Raw genomic sequence first — 22086 nt, 5'->3', positions numbered from 1 at the left:
AGTATGCCATTAGGAAAGTGCCAGATAACAGGGAGGGTTTGGAATTGAACGGGTTACATCAGCTGCTTGTCTGTGGATGATGTGAATACGTTAGGAGAAAATCCACAAATGATTAGGGAAAACACGGGAATTTTACTTGAAGCAAGTAAGGAGATTGGTTTGGAAGTAAATCCCGAAAAGACTAAGTATATGATTATGTCTCGTGATGAGAATATTGTACGAAATGGAAATATAAAAATTGGAAATTTATCCTTTGAAGAGGTGAACAAATTCAAATACCTGGGAGCAACAGTAACAAATATAAATGATACTCGGGAGGTTTTTAAACACAGAATAAATATGGGAAATGCCTGTTATTATTCGGTTGAGAAGCTTTTATCATCCAGTCTGCTGTCAAAAAATCTGGAAGTTAGAATTTATAAAACAGTTATATTACCGGTTGTTCTTTATGGTTGTGAAACTTGGACTCTTACTTTGAGAGAAGAACATAGGTTAAGGGTGTTTGAGAATAAGGTGCTTAGGAAAATATTTGGAGCTAAGAGGGATGAAGTTATAGAAGAATGGAGAAAGTTACACAACACAGAACTGCACGCATTGTATTCTTCACCTGACATAATTAGGAACATTAAATCCAGACGTTTGAGATGGGCAGGGCATGTAGCACATATGGGCGAGTCCAGAAGTGCATATAGAGTGTTAGTTGGGAGGCTGGAGGGAAAAAGACCTTTAGGGAGGCCGAGACATAGATGGGAATATAATATTAAAATGGATTTGAGGAAGGTGGGATATGATGATAGAGACAGGATTGATCTTGCTCAGGATAGGGACCTATGGTGGGCTTTTGTGAGGATGGTAATGAACCACTGGGTTCTTTAAAAGCCAGTAAGTAAGTAATGGTAATATTTCACATGTAATATTCGAACTTCTATTCATTCCTAATCATAATTTCCTTTTTATCTTCCATTCCAGTCCTGTTCATTGGTATATTGATCATCTTGTGGTTGGTTATAATATTGATATGAGTACAATTTTTTAAGTTTCCACCTATAGTAAGGAATGATTACACGAGAACTTTTATAACATACTATGACATTAATGTTGTTGTTGTTTAATGCCAAGTGTTTGGCAATGAAACGGTTAGCTTTCTATTACAACTTGTAACACATTATAATGTAACATTTTAATTACACACCAGGTGATTTTAATAAATTTATTATTTGTTATTTAAATCTCAGAAAAAAAACTAGCTTCAATCAACGATACAGTAGATATTACCATACAAAACATGCTTCAGATTCCTGTCTTTGTTGCCAGTTTTCGAATATCAGGGCATTTATGGAGTGACCATCAGGGCCTGATTTAGGCAGGAGCCTATGGTGCTCAGAGCCTCATGATTCTGGGAGCCTCAAAATCCAGGAACAAGCTTTTTTATATGAATTATGCAAGTAGAATAGGCAACAAATCTGCCGACTGAAAATCAGAATTGAGAAAACAATAATTTACTTAATGAATTATTATGTTAGGAAACACATCAAAAATCACTTCATTGTTTTAAGTTTAGAGTCATAAGTTGATTTCAGAGTTTAATGTGTTCAACTTGTAAAAGCTGGCATGCACATTGTAACAGTAGACCCATTGAAATAATGAATAATGAATTCAGCAGTCAAAGACAACAGCATTGTCAGTTCTCATTATATTGAGTGTTAAACCACGTGTCTAGTGCTTGTGTTCCTTGCAGCTTATCTAATGTTTGTTTGTATAGGACCATTATCGGTGTAAAGTGGTAGTGTTAAAGTGTTTTTATAGGAATGTCCATAATTAAAAATGGAATTCCCAAGGAAATTTGAATTAGGAGCCAATAAAAGAAAACAGAAAGCTATTGAAATTCAACAGAAAAAATAATACTGATCATTGAGTGAGTATGTTCATTCCTATGTTACTAGCAGTAACTCCTTTACCCACAGAGACCTCCAGTTTCAAAAAGTTGAAAATGTTTTAACACAGACTAATGAAGATTTTGGTATAGAGACAACAATTCGCCACAGGTACTAAATTGGGAGAACCAAGGTAATTTTTTTTTTTTTTTTGTATAAGCCTAAGCCAGAATTCAGAAAAACATTAACATTGCTTTCAAACTCCTGAATTACTGCACTAGAGGAAACAAGGGATAGTACTGGTACTACAACCATTGCAATCAGTCTGTCTGTGGCCACACATAATCACTGATACCTTATGGGATCACTTTGTTTTTAATCCTTCTCCTCGAAGTAGAGAATTAATAAAAACCTCTGTGCAATAAATACATGGTTAAAGGAGAAAGTGACAGAATTTAAAAGAAATGAGATAAGCCTAGTTATATTATATGAAAAGGCGGGGCCTCATAAAGAAAATTAAGCTCCAGGCCTCTGAAATTGTAAATCAGGCCCTACTGACCATGTTTCAACCCACCAGAACTGTGAAATTCTTCGTAGAATTCCCCACGCTATAATTGTTTGGCTTCGGTCATTTTTCTCATTGCTCGCATAGTAAGTTAAAGTGATGTTTTCATTGCTCAAGTTAATGTGAATAGTCTTCCTCATTGATCTAACTGTTCTTTTATTTCTCATTAAATCCGAGATTTGTAGGTTTTTACTAATTCATCATAATCATCATCATCTAGCTGTCATTTGTTGACCTGTTCTGATCTCACTGTCCAGAAGTCTTTTCCCAGGTCTTCCTTGACTTCTACCTTCCTCTTGGAACGTAGTTCTTCAACATTTTGAGGAGTCTGTTTCTTGCCATTCTGTGTACATGTTTAAACCATTCTGTTTTATAATTTTCAATTTTTTCTAATACTGAAACTATTTTTAATTCTTCCGCAATCTCTGTATTAGTTTTGTAGTCCATCCAAATGTAACCTGCTGTTTTTTGCACGTATTTCATTTCTGCTGCTCTTTTCTGGATACATCTGTTGCTCTGATGGTCCAATTTTCACTGCCATACAAAAGGATGGGGGAGTGCTAGTGTGTTGTACAATTTCAACCAAGGTAACTAATTGAGGGCAGTAAAATCATTAGAATGGCTTTCTTTGGAAGAGAAATAAATCTGGAACATTTATGTCGTTAATTAATGCCACTAACATACCCCTGTCTCTGACTTTGAGGGCTTCATTCATTGGTCATATCTCGTTTTGATACAAAATTCAACCATTCAACTAGCCATTATTCACACATATCATTCTGTCATTTGTAGTCAAAGATTTCCTTGAAATACACAAAACCGGAAATCACACCCAAATTTTTATTGCACGCCTCTTGGTTGAAGCAACATGTGTGAATACATTAGTAACAGTGTACAACAGGTTTTTTCACGTTGTTATAAGTAATACCATTTACATTTTGGGTACTGATAAATTGAGTACTGAGGAATAGTATTGTTTGAAAATTCCGTTAGTAGAATATGCTCTTAGTTGTCATATCAACAAGAATATGTTTTAAAGAACTAGGTAATTGACGCAAATAGTCATAGATGCTGATATGTCCTATTAAACATGAATATCAACAATAAGAAAGTATTATTCAGCAGTTATTTTGTAGTTAGACACTGTGGTCTAAAAGTATGGATAGACAATTTTCCAAGATTAGCAGTGCAATATGATGATAAATTTATTATTTTTCTTTCTACATCACTGAGTGTATTGTGTAGAGAAGAAAATATATTAAACGTCAGTAAAGTGTTGAAACATTTTCTGTCATTTGATTACTTACGATTTTAAAATATGAATATTAATTATGCTGTTTGTTACAGAATAAGTGCTGATAATTGGTGTAAGACTACTTTAACTTTGAGTTGGGTCATCCCAAAATATTTTTCCTAGACCATTAATGAAAGTAAGAAATTTAGTGATTGTTGTTTCGTTTGTTTTTGCCAACAGATGAATGATGGCCCGTTATGTCGCTGTAGTGCTAAAGCAAGACGATATGGTATTCGTCATGGAATTTATGCAGGAGAGAGCCATCTTGTGAAGTGTGATTTAAATACCAACAATGCTGATAAGTTATACCACTACCGCATCACCATATCACCTCCAACAAACTTCTTGGTAAGTAGCTTGACTTTAATATTGAATGCTGATTGCTGTGGCTGTATATCAATTTCCACCAATGCATACATATTGAATATGATGATAGAAAGTGGATTAATCTTGCACAGGGTAGGAACCAATGGCGGGCTTATGTGAGTGCGGCAATGAACCTGCAGGTTCCTTGAAAGCCATTTGTAAGTAAGTAAGTAGAAAGAAAAGCTGGGATTGTCCTTGTATAGGCATGAGATATCAAAAGTTCTATGGAGGAGACAGTGGTATTTGTAACAAAATTTAAAATGTACATAATTATTCTTGAAATGGGTCGAAGATCAAGCTGAGATGCTGATTATTGAATGGTGCTTGAATACTTCATGCACTGACAGAGCTTGTAGAATTGTTGACCAGTTGTTTGCTGTAACTGGGCTAGCAGGTAATGTGCTGTTTGCTCGTGTTCTTCTGGATAGTTGCAGAGCAGTGACAGTGCTTTCCTCATTTTATGTAGATATGACTCAAATCAGCTATGGTTAGTGAGGATAAATTAATAACAGGAATGAATTCCAAATACTGATATACAGAGTGAGTCAAATCTAAGGAACCAGCACTCTGACCTTACCTTATGAGTACATTCTTTCTCTGATGATTTTTTTTATATTACAAACCAAGATAAGTTACATTTAGTATTAATCAAAACGGAACAGTTAGTCATTTCAACACAAATTTGGTGCACAGTAAAATACTAATTTTTACTTCATTTGTATTGTATTTTAGGTGGAGGGGAAAATTCTCTTATTTTACGAAAACACTCCTATTTTATTCAATGATTTAGAGGACTACCGTGGATCATTACAGCTAGCTGTCAAAACATTAATAATTTTAATACAAGAGACAAATCAGATCTCCATCTACCCTTTGTTAGTCTCAGCTGTTTAAAAAAAAAAGAACTTCACTATTCATGTGTTACAGTCTTCAACACACTTCCTAATTTTCTTAAAGCTTTAAGGACCAAGAGAAAAGGTTCAGAACAGAATTAACAACATTTCTCTATACTCATACTTTATACTGAACTGATGAATTGCTTATGCTTGTAAATTGAATTAATCTCTTGTAGTGTATTGTATATTTTTGTACGACTTTCGACTTGTTTCTTATCTCAAAGCTACAATGCTAATGTAACATAAATGAAATATAATCTATACTAATAATAAATCTGTAACCAAAATTTTTTTGGTAATTTTCGATTTTCCAAAAATAATTGGTGTTAACATGTATAATTAACCATCCTGAAACCGAAAATTAAATTTTTGTTTGTATGTCTGTCTGCCTGGATGTTTGTTACCTTTTCACGTGGTAATGGCTGAACCGATTTATATGAAAATTGAAATATAAATTAAGTTCGTTGCAACTTAGATTTTAGGCTATATGGCATTCAAAATACTTTATTTAAAAGGGAGGTTGTAAGGGGGCTTGAATTAAATAAATCAAAATATCTCCCTTATTATTAATTTTTGTGAAAAATGTTGCATAACAAAAGTTTCTTTAAAAATAATTTCCGATATGTTTCATTCCAAGCAAAATTTTGATGGGACCAAATTGCACCAAAAACGGATGTTCTCTTAACCAAATGATCATATTTTAATTATTTGCATGTAATAACAGTTAAGAAATATGTTAAAGGAATTATCATTGCACTAAATGAATGGTCTCTGGACCAAAATGATCGCATTTTAATTATTTAAATACAATTTAAATTAAGTGACATATTAAACGATTTATCCTTCTATCAATCACGAATGTTCCCTGGACCAGATGTCCTATTTTAATTATGTAATTATTTTATATTTATTTCTAACAAGTGCAGCGGAGCGCACGGGTACAGCTAGTAAATTAAATAAAAAAAAAAGTTCTGGGAACATGCGCCTTCATGTCTCTCTGATATCAATGCTGATGCCCTTTCATGTTGGTCCAGTGGTTGTCATGTTTGCTCAGAACTTCTCTTGACAGTTACATTCAGTTGTGTCATTTTGATCATTGTATTGAATCACTCTGTATTATGTAAGAAACGAGAGTCTAAATCTGTTATTTTACTTATGTTACAGACCAAGACACCAACAATTATCAAGCATGATGAGCATGAATTCATATTTGAAGGATTCTCCATGTTTTCACACTTCCCATTAGATAAATTGCCAACATGCAAAGTCATTCGCTTCAACATAGAATATACTATTCTTTACATTGATGAGAAACTGCCAGAGAATTTCACCATCAGAGAATTAGACCTTTTCCGTAAGTATGTCATAGCTTAGTCTTTTTCTCATGTTTTCTTTTGTATACTCCTTTTCTCTTTACTACTTTTCCCTCCTCCGTGCCCTTCATCAATGTGTCTTCTTTTTTTGTACTCTTAGAAAATAAGCATATTTACAAAATGAGATTTATAATGTAAACTCAAAGTGTAGTTTGTATGGTTTAGTCATATTTAAAATCAAATTACCTGCAGGATGGAGATGTAGAACACATCGAAACAAGAGTAAAGCAAACATACATTTATAAAGTTAACCTGGCAGTAATCTTAAAACGTAAATTTAGAGGGTAGAAATTAAAAGATATAATATTTATAGCAACCTCTGATTGAGGTTCTGGCTGACATATTTTATCAGGCAGTACATGTCACTTGATGATACATGTTAGAGGAAGAACAATTATTTGTATACATCTGAAGTTTGTTTAGTGAAATATGTTACTAGTCAGCGATGTATGCAGTGGAGGGGAAAAGAACAGGCCACCCTATCCCATTATTTCCTGGATTAGTTGCCTCATGAGTGATGCCTTATTGATGTCACTTATGAGGTTCAAACCTGTCTTCAGACAGTTGACTAAACAACAATATTTAGAGCAACTATGAAGCAACAAGCAATAACATCTTTCCTGAAAATAAATCAATACCAGATATAACATGGATAAGATAGCACCACCAAAACAAAGGTTAAAAAACAAACAGATGTATTACAATGCAATACAGAATATCTTAAATTAAAAATATTAACAGAAGAAGAGAATGTTGTTCCAACACAACACCCATTAGACTGCTATGCCTACAACATAAATATGCCTTGATTTAGTAGAAAGAGTAAAGAAAGAAGAACACACACAAGAAGAGTTGAAATATCTAACAATATGCGCAATAAGTTGTTTTTTTTTCTTTGTCACTTTTAATTATTGTTTTCTTTCAGATGATTATCTGTTCAGTGAAGTGCTGGAGCTAGTTGACTTAGACTTCAAAGCTCATGGGGATTCCACAGGCTGCTCACAGTTCCATTTTATGCCTCGATTTGTACGGGACCTTGCAGGTAACCAGATTTGAGGCATTAGTCAATACTCAATACTGTTTCTATCAGGAAGTGTAAAACTGCTGCATGTTTCTGATAATTACATTGGTTTCAAGAAGCAGAAAGTAGGCTTTGAAAGAATGAGTTAAAAATCTCTCAGCTGTTCTTGAATCCTTGATAATGGATGTTGAGTATGAGACAGCCTGTTGTTTTATCGTTCATTCCACATATTCTCGTTTATTACTTTCATCAATGACAGCCCATTACCTTCCACAACCTGTTTCACCAGCTTATAGATAATTATTCAGTATGGACACTTCGCATCGGTATCTTTGATATAACAGGACTGATTTCAGCGACCTTCAAACTAGTTTCAGCATGAGATTCTGCTTTCTCCCAGGAGTTGGCACTGACATCACACCAGCTAGCAATCGACACAGCGGAAATATAACACATACAATTAATACATCTAAGTACATTATGTACTCAAAATAAATTGGACCGATGAAGTAATAAATCCAGTAAAGACTTTAGAGTTCCTGTATAATGAGAGTTGAGACATTGACCACAACAACAATTAACATATGTAATGATTTGATAGCGCTGAAAATGGAAAAACAAAACTCCTATGAGAAGTAAAACCATACACCTACATTATATTGTATACAAATATTAAACACATTTGATGCATAATTTTATAATATATTATATTATTTTATAATATAAATAAAATATAAAAAATTATTATTACAACTAGTTTGTCACTGAGAAATAAGGAAAAGCTGTTAACTGAATTTATTTGAAGCAAAGCATTACTGTATTATGCAATAAGGTAGGCGATGTTTGGATCCTGTGTCTCAACTCTATACTCAATTATTATCTTAACGTGTGCTCGATTACACTAACCTGTAGTGCTTGAAAGTGGAACTAAACTCCAGTGCACAGAGAAACAAAACACAGAAAAATTCGCTCAGTATCCATTCTTTGTAATCCCTATTAGCTGGTTTCACCTGATATTTCCATCTTGTCCTAGGTTGGAACCAAGAGATCTCCATTCACTAACTTTTAATGTCACCGTCTGCCTTGGTAATCTTTCATTACCCATCCTCATGACATAACCAAACCAATTAATTGTCGCTATTCATTTACGGTCTTACTAATAAAAACTCTATATACAGACGTTTAACTGTTTTATACTTATACAATGAGTTGCTCGTTTATAAGTCGTGTGTAAATTCCTTACTAATAATCACTACATACGTCGTGTATAACAGTACAACTGTTACACAGCTACGTCATAGTTTCGTCATTACTTCGTTACGAAAGGTAATAGAATATCTGAGGTTCTCTACTGCATCCGGTAGAGTGCTCTAGTGTGGCGTGTTAATTATCGATAGTACAACTGGCTCTAATCGATTACCACACTACATTTTGGTCAAAGAGTACAAGCTACAACAATATTATTCTAATAATTCTATGATCTTTGGTTTGTTCTTCTGTGGTTACAAGGTAAACATCATCATAAAATGACAGTCGATACGAACAGCTGTTAGAGGGGCGGCCATTTTTTCCCTATATACAACGCTTAAACAAAGGGTTTCGTGTATATAACTACTGCAAAGCAATTCCCATTGTATAGTTACAGCCTGTTTATGCGTCCATAGCTTATTCACGGTTTATTAGTAACGTTTTCTGTCTCAACTCTGCATAAGTCTCGTATAAAAACTATACACGGTTTATTAGTAAGACAATTATCCTACAATTTTTCAGTTTCCAAAATGTTTCATATTTCTTCATTCTTTGTCCTATCTCTTCTTGTTTTCTGTACCTACCATGCTGTGAAGAAATCTAATCTATGTTGCGTGAATTCTGCTTCGATCTTTCTTTGTGTCTATATTTCTGACGCATATGTCAAAACTGGGTGGGGGGAGGAGGTTACATACACCTTCAAGGGTAAAAAGAAATAATTTTTCATTTTTTTATATTAATTAATATAACTCTTAGCTTTATAGCTGTAAAATAAATTTTAAAATATCTATAAAGTAGACCAAATTATGCATTAAAATGTCCTCTCATGCAAGCACAATACCAACCAGCAGTCTGTATCGCTCATTTTGTCAAACATACAGTACATCTTGAAGAGTAAAGAAAAAAAAAAATTTTCGTTTTTCTTATGGTAATTTAATATGAACTTTTAGCTTTATATCTGTTATGCATTGAAATGTTCTGCCATGCAGACACAATACATGTTAGCAGTATGTAAATTGTCTCAAAACTTCATTTTTCAGAACTGTTTAATGTATTAAATTAATAAATTTGAAATTTGGAAAAAGAATATATATCTTCCACAGTTTTTTTAGCTCAGTCCTTAATCAAACTTCAACAAGGAAAGAAAAAAAGAAAAATGAAAAATTTCTGTGAAATTTAAATATACTGTATGAAGAGAAAACTTATATTTCCTCTTGCAGTGCAGACATTCTAATTATTGAGCTAGGACTTGTTGACATGAATGTTACCTTTCATGCAAAAACAGGATTATTAAACATCTTGGGAGTAATTTTTTGAAAAGCGGGGTGCAGTGGTAGACTCACCTCCTCGCGGTGCACCCTGGGCAACGAAATCCTTTTTCGGCAAAGTAGTCTACCAACATGTAGTCATACAAGCAAGAAGTCCACAACCTGGAAACTCTAATAATAGCACAATGGAATGCTGGAGCCTTATCGCAACATAAGATAGTTGAGTTACCATATTTCATCACGTAATTGTTGCCATCACATGATGGTCGCACCCTTATTTATAGACAAACTGATCAGGAATTAAAAATTTCACCACATAATCATCACATGCATATTTATATTTATCATAGTCAAGAAATATTTTAAAATAACGTGCCGCCACTGCAACACAAAATATCTTTACGCTTAAGGTCGAATGTGCAAGACAGTAGTGGCAGCTGACGAAAATGAACGAAATGGAGATACGAGATGTTAGCACCAAGCCAATAGCCAGAAATGGTTTCATTTCAGTTCAATAATTGTTGGGTGTGAGTGTTCAAATACTTTGTCTTAAGTCTAGACCAATTGTCTTTCCATGGACTGGTCCAGTAGTCAGATAATATCGACTTCAGTGTATCAGATGTACCATTACATGTGATTCAACAGTACCGTGAATGTTTTTAGTCAATAAAATAGTGTTTTAATTCAATAGTATCACAGTAATTTTTATTTTTTAAGGTATTATTCACGTCACAGTTCCAGCGTCGCACACTAATACCAGTTTTCCTCCTTCCCCTCTCCTTCATCTTCTGCTATGAATCACGCAACTTGGCCCTGCTTGCTTCCACACTCCCCTGTTACATGAACGGTGATCACTGAAAGTTGACGTGACCAGTCGTTACCATTTTAAATTTATTCTTCACATAATAGTCGCACTGTATATTTATTTTCACGCTAGAAAAAATTAATAAAAAAATGCGACGTTTATGCAATGAAATATGGTAATTATAATTCTCGATAACAGGAACATAGATGTTTTCAACAAGTCCCCATACCACCAGATGCACAGAAGATATGATTTGCCTCAAATTGAAGCAATTGCTCATCCGCCAACTTTAGACCAAAAATGTGTCAGTAGCAGACGAAAAGTAATGTTAGAACGAAATTGTAAAACACACTAGGATTTATTACTAGATATAATCATAAAAGAACCAAATGTGAGTTAGGAGTAACAAGCTTAAAAAGCAAATATAAATAGTGAATTGTAATCTGCATTCATATGGTATAACAGCATACAGTTAAAGATGTTGTGCGGAAATAGTCAGTTAATAATCTTTGTTGTCTTTGCGAATTATTCATATTTACATAACAATTTATAAAATCCGTAATATGAGACCATATTCAAAGGATGTACTGAAACCTAGTAAGAACATTAACATTTTGCACATTGTTAATATAAAAATGGAACATCAGCCATATTCAACCAAATTTGTGCAAGAATGTCAAAATATAACTATATCTATATATGCTATATATCAATAAATTTAAATCTTTTTATTCAATCTTACGGCTTAACACTAATATAATATAAAACATTAAATTAATTTGTTTTATAGTATATTAGTGTAAAGTCATAAGATTGAATAAAAAGATTTAAATTTATTGATATATAGCAGTAATAAGGGGCTTAGCTGACCATTCTAAAATGAATTGTAAATTATATCTATATATGCAATTATACAAATTTATTCAACACTCACCTATTGGTTTGTGAATAAAATTGATTTAGAGAGCTGCTGTCTATCTTGTGCAGAAGAATGCTGTGTGATATCTGATTTTCATATATAAATTTATTATCAAATGCACTATTCTTAAAATGTGGTTTGCAGGATATTCATGAAACGGTCATGTAATTGGAGGAAAAAGATTCAAGAATTGAGCTGATCCAGAATTAATATTGTTTCACCTCACTTGCTTTTGGAGACAGAACATTGTTTTCTTTTAGCAATAATCTAACTAAGTTTTCACACAAGTGACATACTATTAATACAGCCTCAGAAGAAATATAAAGGCTTCCATTATTTGTCTTTAACAAATATGCCATTCCTGTGCCATAATTTCATTATTCACAAGTGTTACAATTTATCTTTTTGAATTGGATATAATTTTGTTACATACAAAAATACTAACTTATGTGAATGTTAGTCACGTTATTTGTAAAATAGAAGCATGGATCAGTGTTATTATAAATAATGATGTCTTTTTCCATAGTGCTGATACTGTAGTGGTGTTCCATGATTTGTTAAAAAGTTTTAGAGCAGTTTTTCTTGCATTGGCCTTCGTGTTTTTAATAAACTCTGCATGAATATGGTCGTCATCAGGAGTTTTTTTTTAATTAATTTATGGCTATATGAAGCTCCTGTTTTGTGAAGATTTTATTTCTTGTATTTAAATTTGATTCTGGCATTTAACAAAATATTTTAAGATTATCTCTGTGATATGGGCAGTAAAATTAGAAACTGAAGGATCTACGTAGTTTTCAGTAACTTATTTATTACCTCTAGACTTCCAGAAACAAGATTCTGTAATTCCTACCCTCAAAAAAAAAAGATAAATCTCCATCTGATATAGAAAGTTATAGACCAATCTCTCTCACCAGTATATTAAGCAAAAAATGGAAAGAATGATACACAACTGACTACCAAGGTATATTGAATCTCAAAACACCATGTCACCTCAACATGCAGGGTTTCGTCAATATCACTCCATGAATCAGCAGGTCTCAAAATTAAGCCAGAGCATTGAAGGCAATCTAGACCAGTGATGGCCACTGGCGGCCCACAGGCTGCGACCAGATTTATTCTGGCCCCGGGAAGTCTGAGGTTTATTTTTGAAAATTATAACTTTTACTACTATGCAGACATAGTATTCAGTTTTTATCAGGAAGCTTCCCAAATAACTTACATTGTTTTTCAGTAGACTATAGCCTACACGTTGTCACTGTATTTGATATTCTCTTTTAAAGCTTCAACTTATCTTGAAATAACATTGGAAGATATGTTGAAGTTGCAGAAAGAACAAAATAAGTCTCCTTCAAGTCTGCTGTAAGGATAATGAATTGAAGAAATTAAAACAAAAGACCGAAATGGTTGAGAAGGAGGGAGCTATAACATCATTAAAATAATAGTGACCGCTCCCTGAAAGCTGAATTACAAGGGGTGATGTTTTTATTGTTTCTTAACATCTTGGCTTTTGTGAAAGATTTTTTTATATTGAATGTAGACCATAACCCACAGCGCTTAGATGTCTCCAAGTGTTATTAATTAGTAGAGTCCTGTGTTTGGCTACCTAGAGCCTTCAAGCAACCCGCAACAGTGCAGATATGTATGGGGTGTAAATTGGTGGTATGTGACCCTACCAGACAGTTCAAGTCTGCTGTTCAGTGAACATGCGAAAACAAAACAAAGCTGGGTGCTTGGAGATCAGTGTCTAATAGGAGAATTTGGTAGTGAGCACGTAATTAGGAAAGAAGAACATGTATTTTATCAGAAAGGAGAATTAATTTTTCATTAAAAATGTTTAGTCATTGATTGTAATTTGTAGACTCGTAAAGCATGTACTTATAATTGGTTTTATTTTAAGTTTGTGCTGACTTTTTTTTTTAATACAATGTATCTTGATGTGTTTTACTTACTGTAGACAAATTCCGGGTGCCATTTAGTCATGGCGACTAAACATCTTTATGTTGTGCCTGGCTTATGGAGTTCAAAATTTCTTTTACATCATTAAACTAATATATGATATTAATGACCAGCCTCATGGTCTAGTGGTCTAGTGGTCAGAGCTTCTGGCTATAGTTCATGAGGTCCCAGGTTCGATTCCCGGTTAGAGTACAGGAATTTTTCCTTAAAAGGGGATTATTCCTGTGTTCGTCCAAGGTCTGGAATTTAAGTTAAGTTTAGATTTAAGACCTTTCCTGGCACCACATAATCATAATCATCCTATCATATCATTCGGGGTAACGTAACTCTGCCTTCCAGGCGCCCCAACAACTAAGCCACTGCCAGGAGAGAAGACCAGAAATATCGAAAAAACAACCTAGTGGCATTGGTTAAAAATTAACAAAAGACGATCGTAAGAAGAAATTGGAGTGTGCTTTTTAGATTAATATTGTTATATTTCTTGAGCATCTCAAGATATTGTTACTACATAGCTTCAGTGAAGAGCACAGAGCATCTCCAAGAGCTTGTGTTTGCATTGCATAGATATTTAATATTGTTTAGTATATTTCAGTAAATGTATCTTCATTTTAGCTCGAATGGTTTTCTCATTGGATAAATGTGCGAAGTGTGGTGGCTTCCGAAAATAAAGGGGCTGACTTCTGAAAAATTTTGTTTTTTCTATCCCCAGCAACAGTTATATTTTATTGCATATAATGTGCCTTTACATAAATACTTTGTTATTGTTTTTATTAAATCATAGTGATATTTTGTACATGAGTACTATTCCTGTTGTTCATCGACTTATTGTACACACAGATACATGAATAAACAAAATATGTAAACACACTAGCCAACTCCAATCTAGCCAACATAAATTCTCATAAACACACTACCTATATCCTATAGTCATATAGAGTCAAATATTCATTCAATCATGCAAACAGATCAAATCCACTTTGAATATGAACAGATTGCCAACATTCATTCATTCATTCATTCATTCATTTATAGTGTTTTGCCCAAGGGCTGGTCTTTCACTGCAAACCCAGCTTTCTCTAATCTTTTCTATTTTCCTCCTATTAGTTTCCTCAGATGATCCATATATCTTAATGTTATCTATCATCTGATATCTTCTTCTGCCCCAAACTCTTCTCCCATTCACCATTCCTTCCACTGCATCCTTCAGCAGGCAGTTTCTTTTCAGCCAGTGACCCAACCAATTCCTTCTTCTCTTCCTGATCATTTTCAGCATCAGTCTTTCTACACTCACTCTTTCCTCTTTCGTTTCTGCCCCAAACAGTGCCACACTACACACAAAGCATTTCAGTAGTCTCCTCCTTAGTTCTTTTTTCAGAGGTCCACAGAGGATGCTTCTTTTTCTGTTAAAAGCTTCCTTTGCCATTGGTATCCTCCTTTTACTTCCTGGCAGCAGCTCATGTTATTACTTATAGTACACCCCAAGTATTTGAAGCTGTCCACTTGCTGTACTGCCTCATTTCGAATTCGCAAATTTACATTCTTTACTTTTCTTCCTATGATCATGGTCTTCGTCTTGTTTTCATTTATTTTCATCCCATACTGCTCACAGCTGCCATTTACACAATACTAACCAATTCTAGGAAAGAAAGAAAGGTAATGGAAGCAGTAATTTCCTGGCCAGTTAACAAAGAAGCTATCAGTGTGAGTGTAAGGATGAATGGGATTCATGCATCAGGTTGCAATGTACCAGCTTGGTATTGGTTACAAGCTATGGAGTCTCAGCTTGCTGTTATCTGGTTCAGATAGTAGTACATTCAGCAAATTCTGCTACTCACTCATGCACTATTCAGAGTCCATTTCTTTCCACCATTGATACATTTTCGTCACTCGCTGTAATCACTATCATCATCGTCATTGTAATCTTATCATAATCACCACCACTATCATAATCATCATCCCCTTCACCTTCTTCGCCATAAAAGTTTATAAGGATTACTTAAAGCATTAACCTTGCCACTGTATGTATTAACAGGCTTGTTTGTAATTTTCAGATAATGGAAAAGAAATCCTGTCCATGAATGAAGTACTGATTTATCTTGTAGCAAATAGTAAAGCCCTTATTGAGGAGCCACAGTTAAGTGACCTACTGAACATGCCTCAGTTCAAGTGGCAGAACTTTGCAGATGAAGTGAAAGGTTTGTATTTTCATTACTTCTCATCCTTTACTGTATCTTCTGATATCACAGGTCTGTAGTGACTTTGCTGTTTTAAATTTTCAAGTTTTATATATAGTAGTAAATTGTTTAGATGGGAGGATATTAAAATGGATTTGAGGGAGGTGTGATATGCTAGGGACTGGATTAATCTTGCTTAAAATAGGAACTGATGGTGGGCTTATGTGAGGGTGGCAATGAATCTTCGGGTTCCTTAAAAGCCATTTGTAGGTAAGTAAGTAAATTGCTTGCATTGATTCCAAAAATGTGAACCCAATATAACTGTTGCACATATCATTTCTTTGGAATTCTATGTCCTCAATTTATATTTATTAGTCTACCTTTTAAATGAATGTGGACCATTATTCCTTTTATTGCTGCCATTCAGTGAAATAAATATACTTCGATTATTTTCAGACATCTCATTCTGTTATAAAATTTTGTGTTGTGAATTCAATCATTAAAATGGTTAAATAGTTGTTGTTTAAAGTAAGAACTTTGCTTATAAATACTGTATTTCGCTACCTTTATCATATGTAATACAGTTAAAATAGCCGTTTTAGGGGACGAAAAACCTGAAATCAAATAACCTGGTCCTCCAATTTGGGAGTTAGTCACTAGGCCATCTCCCTAGCACTGTAAAAATATAATTTTTGAAAAATTTGAACAATTGTATTACGGAATAGAAGAGAAAATTGCTGATAAGGCCAAAACTCGTAATATAGAGTTGTAAGTGCCTAGCGGAAAAGAAAAAGAAGAAGAAGAAGAACACAGGTGAGAATAATGGAAAGGATACATCACTTGAATGATCCTAATATTTTTTGTTATATTTGTGACAGTTTTGTTGTAATAAATTAAAGACAGTACATACTTCATTTGTGGTAAGAAGCTTATATATAACACATACTTTGGAATTACGTTAGAGGATGAAACCAAGCCATGGGCTCCTCATACTGTTCGTATCGTTTTTTTGGACTTGAGAAATTGGATAAAAAGTAAGAAAAAAGTGCAGTTTTTTGGAATACTGGTAGTTTGGCTCGAACCCAGAGATCACACCAGTGACTCTTACTTTTATGCATGCAATGTGAAGGGCTTTAATGCAAAGAACAAGAAAAAAATTATATATTCAAACTTGCCTTCTGTTATGAGACCAGTGCCTCATGGCCCTGATATTATTCCTGTCCTAAGCCACTGATAGATAGACAGTAGTGAATTTAATTCAGATACAGCCAACAACAGTGACTCACCATTGCTTGGGTCTCACAATGAGTTCATTCCTGAAACTTCTAATATACCAAAACTCTTAACAAAACAAGATAAATGATTTGGTAAGGGATTTAACCTTTAAGAGCCAAGTGTCCATTATAGCGGACAGTTAGTAGTATAGTCGTGGCATGATATAATATGTTATAAATTGTGTATTAAGTATAAAATAGGTCGATATTCCTTAATTTTATGTAACATAAGGACATTACACTTAATGATATTGATGAATTACTCTGAAAATGACACTGGTATTCAAAATATTTGAAAGTGACATGATATTCAAAATGTTTGCCTCAGACACTGCATAATAATGGTAGCACCTTACACTCGTAATTCATGACTTCTCTGTTTTAATTGAAGATATGTTTGCAGGGATGGTTGTAACATATCCAGGCATGAAGCCATGCTCAGTTCGGGTAGATCAGCTAGATCGAGACCAACAGAAGAGAGATGAATTAACATACCCAGAGATTGTGCATTTTGGCATCCGCCCACCTCAGCTCAGCTATGCAGGCAATCCTGAGTATGTCACTAAATTCGAAGATCACAATGGTTTATTACTTAATAATATTGTGTAAATGGATAACATTACTGAAAAATTTGATTTGGTCAACTTAGAGAAGAGGCAATACATAGGAAACTTGTTGCTAGGACATTTTTTTTATAGAGTTGGTGTAGTTTTAGCATATTTAAACCTCGTAATTGTTATTCACTTCAGAGGGGTGCCAAGCTTTCTTGCATATTTTGCACCAGGTAGTTCTGTTACATAATGAACCAAATCACGGCATAATCTTCAAATTAAGAGATGACCTGCTAATTTGCTAATACTTGACTTTTCGAAAATTCATAGTGATTAACTGGGAACAGATTTTTAAATAAATAAATATTCTTTCTTTCTGCTTGTAAATAAATGACTGCAAATATGAGGCGCATCCCTAAAGTAACTTTCCTACTTGTCCCACAGCTAGCAAACCATATGTTGCGTGAAGCCACTGCATGTACGTGATAGAGTAATGTCCTGGCATGGCACATGCGCTAGCGGAACTTCCCAAGTGCTCTCAGTAGCTTCGTTGCACTGGTTGAAGATGGATGCTCTTATTCCAGCTCCCGCCACGTGTGAAGTGCGATCAGTGATAAAGTTTTTGAATGCACAGGGCATAGCGCCGATTGAAATTGAGGGGCGTTTTCACAAAACTCGTTATGTACAAAATCCTGTTTTTTTCAGGAGAGCTGTTTTTTAAAATACACCTATATCGTGATGAAAATTTAATCCGTAAAAAATATAATATATTGCAATTTTAGAGTGGAATTGGTAAACACATTTCAAACAAAATTGTGAATTTGTATTTTCCTAGAATATATTAATAAATTCATTGAATTTTTACAAAACTCGTTATCTGCTTCCCTTAATATGAGGTTTATATCAATTTATCCAATATGTTTGTTCTATTATGTGTCATAATGTTATTTATTGTAACACAAACGCATTGTCATTACACAATGAAGCTGAAAATTTTAGAAAGTATTACATTTCAAATTAATATTTGCACTTTAGCCATGAAGAAGCATACATGTTTTTCTACAGTTCTCTGCATCAGTGTTTCTCAGAATAATATTATGTTATTTACAGTATACACACATTCTATTATGAGATAATCATGTCCAAATTTTTGGTGAAACAATCACGAGAAATAATACTTATTTTCACAGGATAACACAAACACTGACGTATGAAATATATAGCTAGTATGGAGCTTCTTCCTAATATTCTGCATCGATGTTGTCTTTGTCATTCTGTGTGCACCATTTGAACATATCCTGGTATAACACTTTTGCTTCTCCCAATTTATGTCAAAATATCTCATTAGCTTCTTTATATAGGGTGTTTCATAATTCCTACTACAAACATCTAGGGGTTGTAGAGGGGACTAAGTAGATAAAATTTTGACTGGGAATCCTTGTTCGGGAATGTATCGTTTCGATCCAAAATAAGTTTGAAGATCGAATCGATTTCACATCTCCCTCTTCACTAGAGACAATGAGCTCTTGCCAGTGTGCACTACAAGAGTGGTTCCACGGACCGCCTAACAGGTCCCAGGAACATGACATTCCTGCAAGAGGTGCTGGTAGAGTTATGTGAAGATTTTCCACTGCCACTACATCAGCAAATATGGTTCCAACATGATGGTGCACCCACACACTTTTCACTTGCCGTCAGTGAACATCTCCACCAAACATTCGGGGGAAGGTGGATAGGTCGACGTGATTCAATTCCTTAGCCATCACGGTCGCTAGATTTAACTCCTCTCGACTTTTTCCTTTGGGGCCACATGAAGAATCTTGTTTATGAGACACCTGTAGAGTCGGAGGAAGATCTTCATTGTTTCTAGTGAAGTGGGAGATGTGAAATCGATTCGATCTTCATACTTATTTTATATCGAAACTATACATTTCCGGACATGGGTTCCTAATCAAAACTTTATCTACTTAGTCCCCTCTATAACCCCTAGATTTTGTAATAGGAATTATGAAACACCCTGTATATCAGGACTTTCGGGAAATGTCTAGTTTTGCTGACAGTCAAAACAGATATTAATAACGTCTTCTTTAGTCACTTTTAATGTTATAAAAAACTTTTTGGCATTCATTTTGTGAAGCCTATAATACTGTTCTCATTTTTTTATCCAACAGAGGAAGCTTTAATTTTGAGTAAGAACTGTGCACATGTAGAACAGATGTCTGTGACCTCTCAAGATAACCAAATCCTAGATTGAAATACTTGTATTTCGACAAAGAACATCTTAAACCACCAAACCGAATGCACTTGTATCGTTTTCACGTAATCTTCAAGTTCAGTTCACGTGACAAAAAAGAACAGCAGGTATCTCGTCGGGAATAGTGTGCCTCTCTTTGTATTCAAAAATTTCTTTTAATCTGATTTGTCTGCTCTTCATCCTTTTCATTCTTTCGCCGATCACCACGATTTTCTTTTGGAATTTGTCCTGTGATTACATATTTTCTAGCCAGAAGTTGTAATCTGTCCTTTGAAACACTCATGATACATCTTCATCTGTTACATGGTAGGAAATAGTCACCGATCTGTTTCTCTCCTTCTCCCCTTCAGTGGTAGTTCGCCTTGCAGAGTTTGCAACTGTCATGTACTTGATTAGAAACATATCCTGTTTCAACTTTGTATCATTGTTATAAAAATTTTGTCTAAAGTGTATCATGTCATTTTAAGATAAATGAGACGTGGGGCAATGCTTATTTACCATTTTGCTCTCTACGTCAAGATCGTGAACACAAGTGATATTAAGTAAATCACCAGAATCAACATACCTTTAATATTTAGGTAGAATTTCTTGTTGACTTCAACGCCTCTTGCGCCTCTTGGAATCTCTTGCACTGGGTGACACAAATTCACTAATTTTTCTTGAATATTATTTAACGTTGTTCTGCTGAGTAACAGTCTGCAGAATGTTGAGATTTAAATCATCCTGAAGCAATACAAACTGTTCTAACAGTGAAAGAAAACGGTATACAAAGTATTATTTAGTCAGCGTGGCCACCAAGTGAAAAATAAGTAATATAACATTTATTTAATACCAACTCTTGTAGATAACAAGTTTTGTAAAAATTCGACAACTGTAGATACCGAGTTTTGAAAAATCTCTTTTAGTTCAACATCAATTTACTGATATATTTACCAACTTTAGCTTAATTCTGATAGTACCATTGGATTCTCGTGACCCAAAAACATAAGGATACGTTAAAATCTCAAAATCGAAAAAAATGTAGATAATGAGTTTTGTGAAAACGCCCCTCAGTTTATCGTCAGCTGTGCTAGGTCTATGGGCCTAACATCATGAGCAAGTAGATGGTGCGTTGCTTCACAAGGTCGTCTGTGATGATGGTTGGCCTCCCACTGTACTCATCATGCACATTTTGGTGTCCTGCTGAAAATTGTCTTCACCAGCAACACACCATCTGCTTGCTCATGACGTTAGGCCCATAGATTGGCACAGCTGATGATGAATTTCAATTGGCGCTATGCCCTGTGCATTCAAAAACTTTATCACTGATCGCACTTCACACGCAGCGGGAGCTGGAATAGGAGCGTCCATCTTCAACCAATGCAACGAAGCTACTGAGAGCACTTGGGAGGTTCTGCTAGTGCATGCGCCATGCCAGGACATTACTCTATTGCGTACACGCAGTCGCTTCGCGCAACATATGGTTTGCTAGCTGTGGGATGAGTGGGAAGGTTACTTTATGGACGCGCCTCGTAATTCATAGTGATCAACAGAGAACGGATTTTTAAGTAAATAAATATTATTTCTGCTTGTAAAAAAATAACTGCAACTAAGATTAAAATTCGGAGAAATAAGCCATAAGTTTATATAGTGTATGAAATTTTATTTCTCATAAAAACATATTTTTACAACTTTTTATATAAATGCATATTTGAAATAATTTCGCTATACATACATGAATGTTAGTTCTTCTTTTAAATAGGCTAAATTTTTTAAAATTTTAAAATTGAATTTTAAAAATTCCTTTCAGGTAGGCTATATAAAGTAAACACAATGTGAATGTATTTCGTAATGTGTGATTGTGTGAGCCCTCTGCCTATTGCACCACAGTCATGAGCATGATTTTGACTGCACATAGATACTTTAGTGTATAGACACTGTGAATCCCCTGTTGCATCATTTGCTATGCATGTGGAGCTCTTTTAGTCACTTGTTTTGCCTTGATTGTGTGAGACAGTATCTACGGAAAGTCATTGGTGTGCCAAAAGTATAGTCGAGTATTAATCTTCGTTTGCATGAATATGTTATTGAGTTCAAAGAAATATTTAAAAGTGTTGGGAGAGTTCTTTACTGTTAAAATGTAAATGTGGGAAATGTGTATCAGCAGATCACTGATCTCAAGTCACACAACAAGGAAGTTCAAGAGACTAGCAAAATTGAGAATCTGCGTGTTGGTGACATTCTTTTGCTAAAATATACAAGTTGCAAG

The 22086-nt window shown here is 34.4% G+C and overlaps 1 protein-coding gene across 5 annotated transcripts in view; it reads left to right on the top strand.

Annotated features, from left to right (window-relative positions):
* Positions 1-22086, top strand: part of drosha (ribonuclease 3 drosha) — a 175692-nt gene that overhangs the window by 39046 nt on the left and 114560 nt on the right. For all 5 annotated transcript variants that reach the window (XM_069839849.1, XM_069839848.1, XM_069839847.1 and 2 more), the window contains exons 6-10: positions 3914-4081; positions 6160-6349; positions 7294-7410; positions 15637-15780; positions 17437-17587. In XM_069839849.1, coding sequence (XP_069695950.1) covers positions 3914-4081; positions 6160-6349; positions 7294-7410; positions 15637-15780; positions 17437-17587 — 770 coding nt within the window. The remainder of the gene's footprint in view (positions 1-3913; positions 4082-6159; positions 6350-7293; positions 7411-15636; positions 15781-17436; positions 17588-22086) is intronic.

Source organism: Periplaneta americana, chromosome 11 (genome assembly GCF_040183065.1).
Source record: "Periplaneta americana isolate PAMFEO1 chromosome 11, P.americana_PAMFEO1_priV1, whole genome shotgun sequence".
Taxonomy (NCBI): domain Eukaryota; kingdom Metazoa; phylum Arthropoda; class Insecta; order Blattodea; family Blattidae; genus Periplaneta; species Periplaneta americana.
The sequence above is the reverse complement of the archived record's forward strand: the minus strand, read 5'-3'. Positions and strand labels throughout refer to the sequence as shown.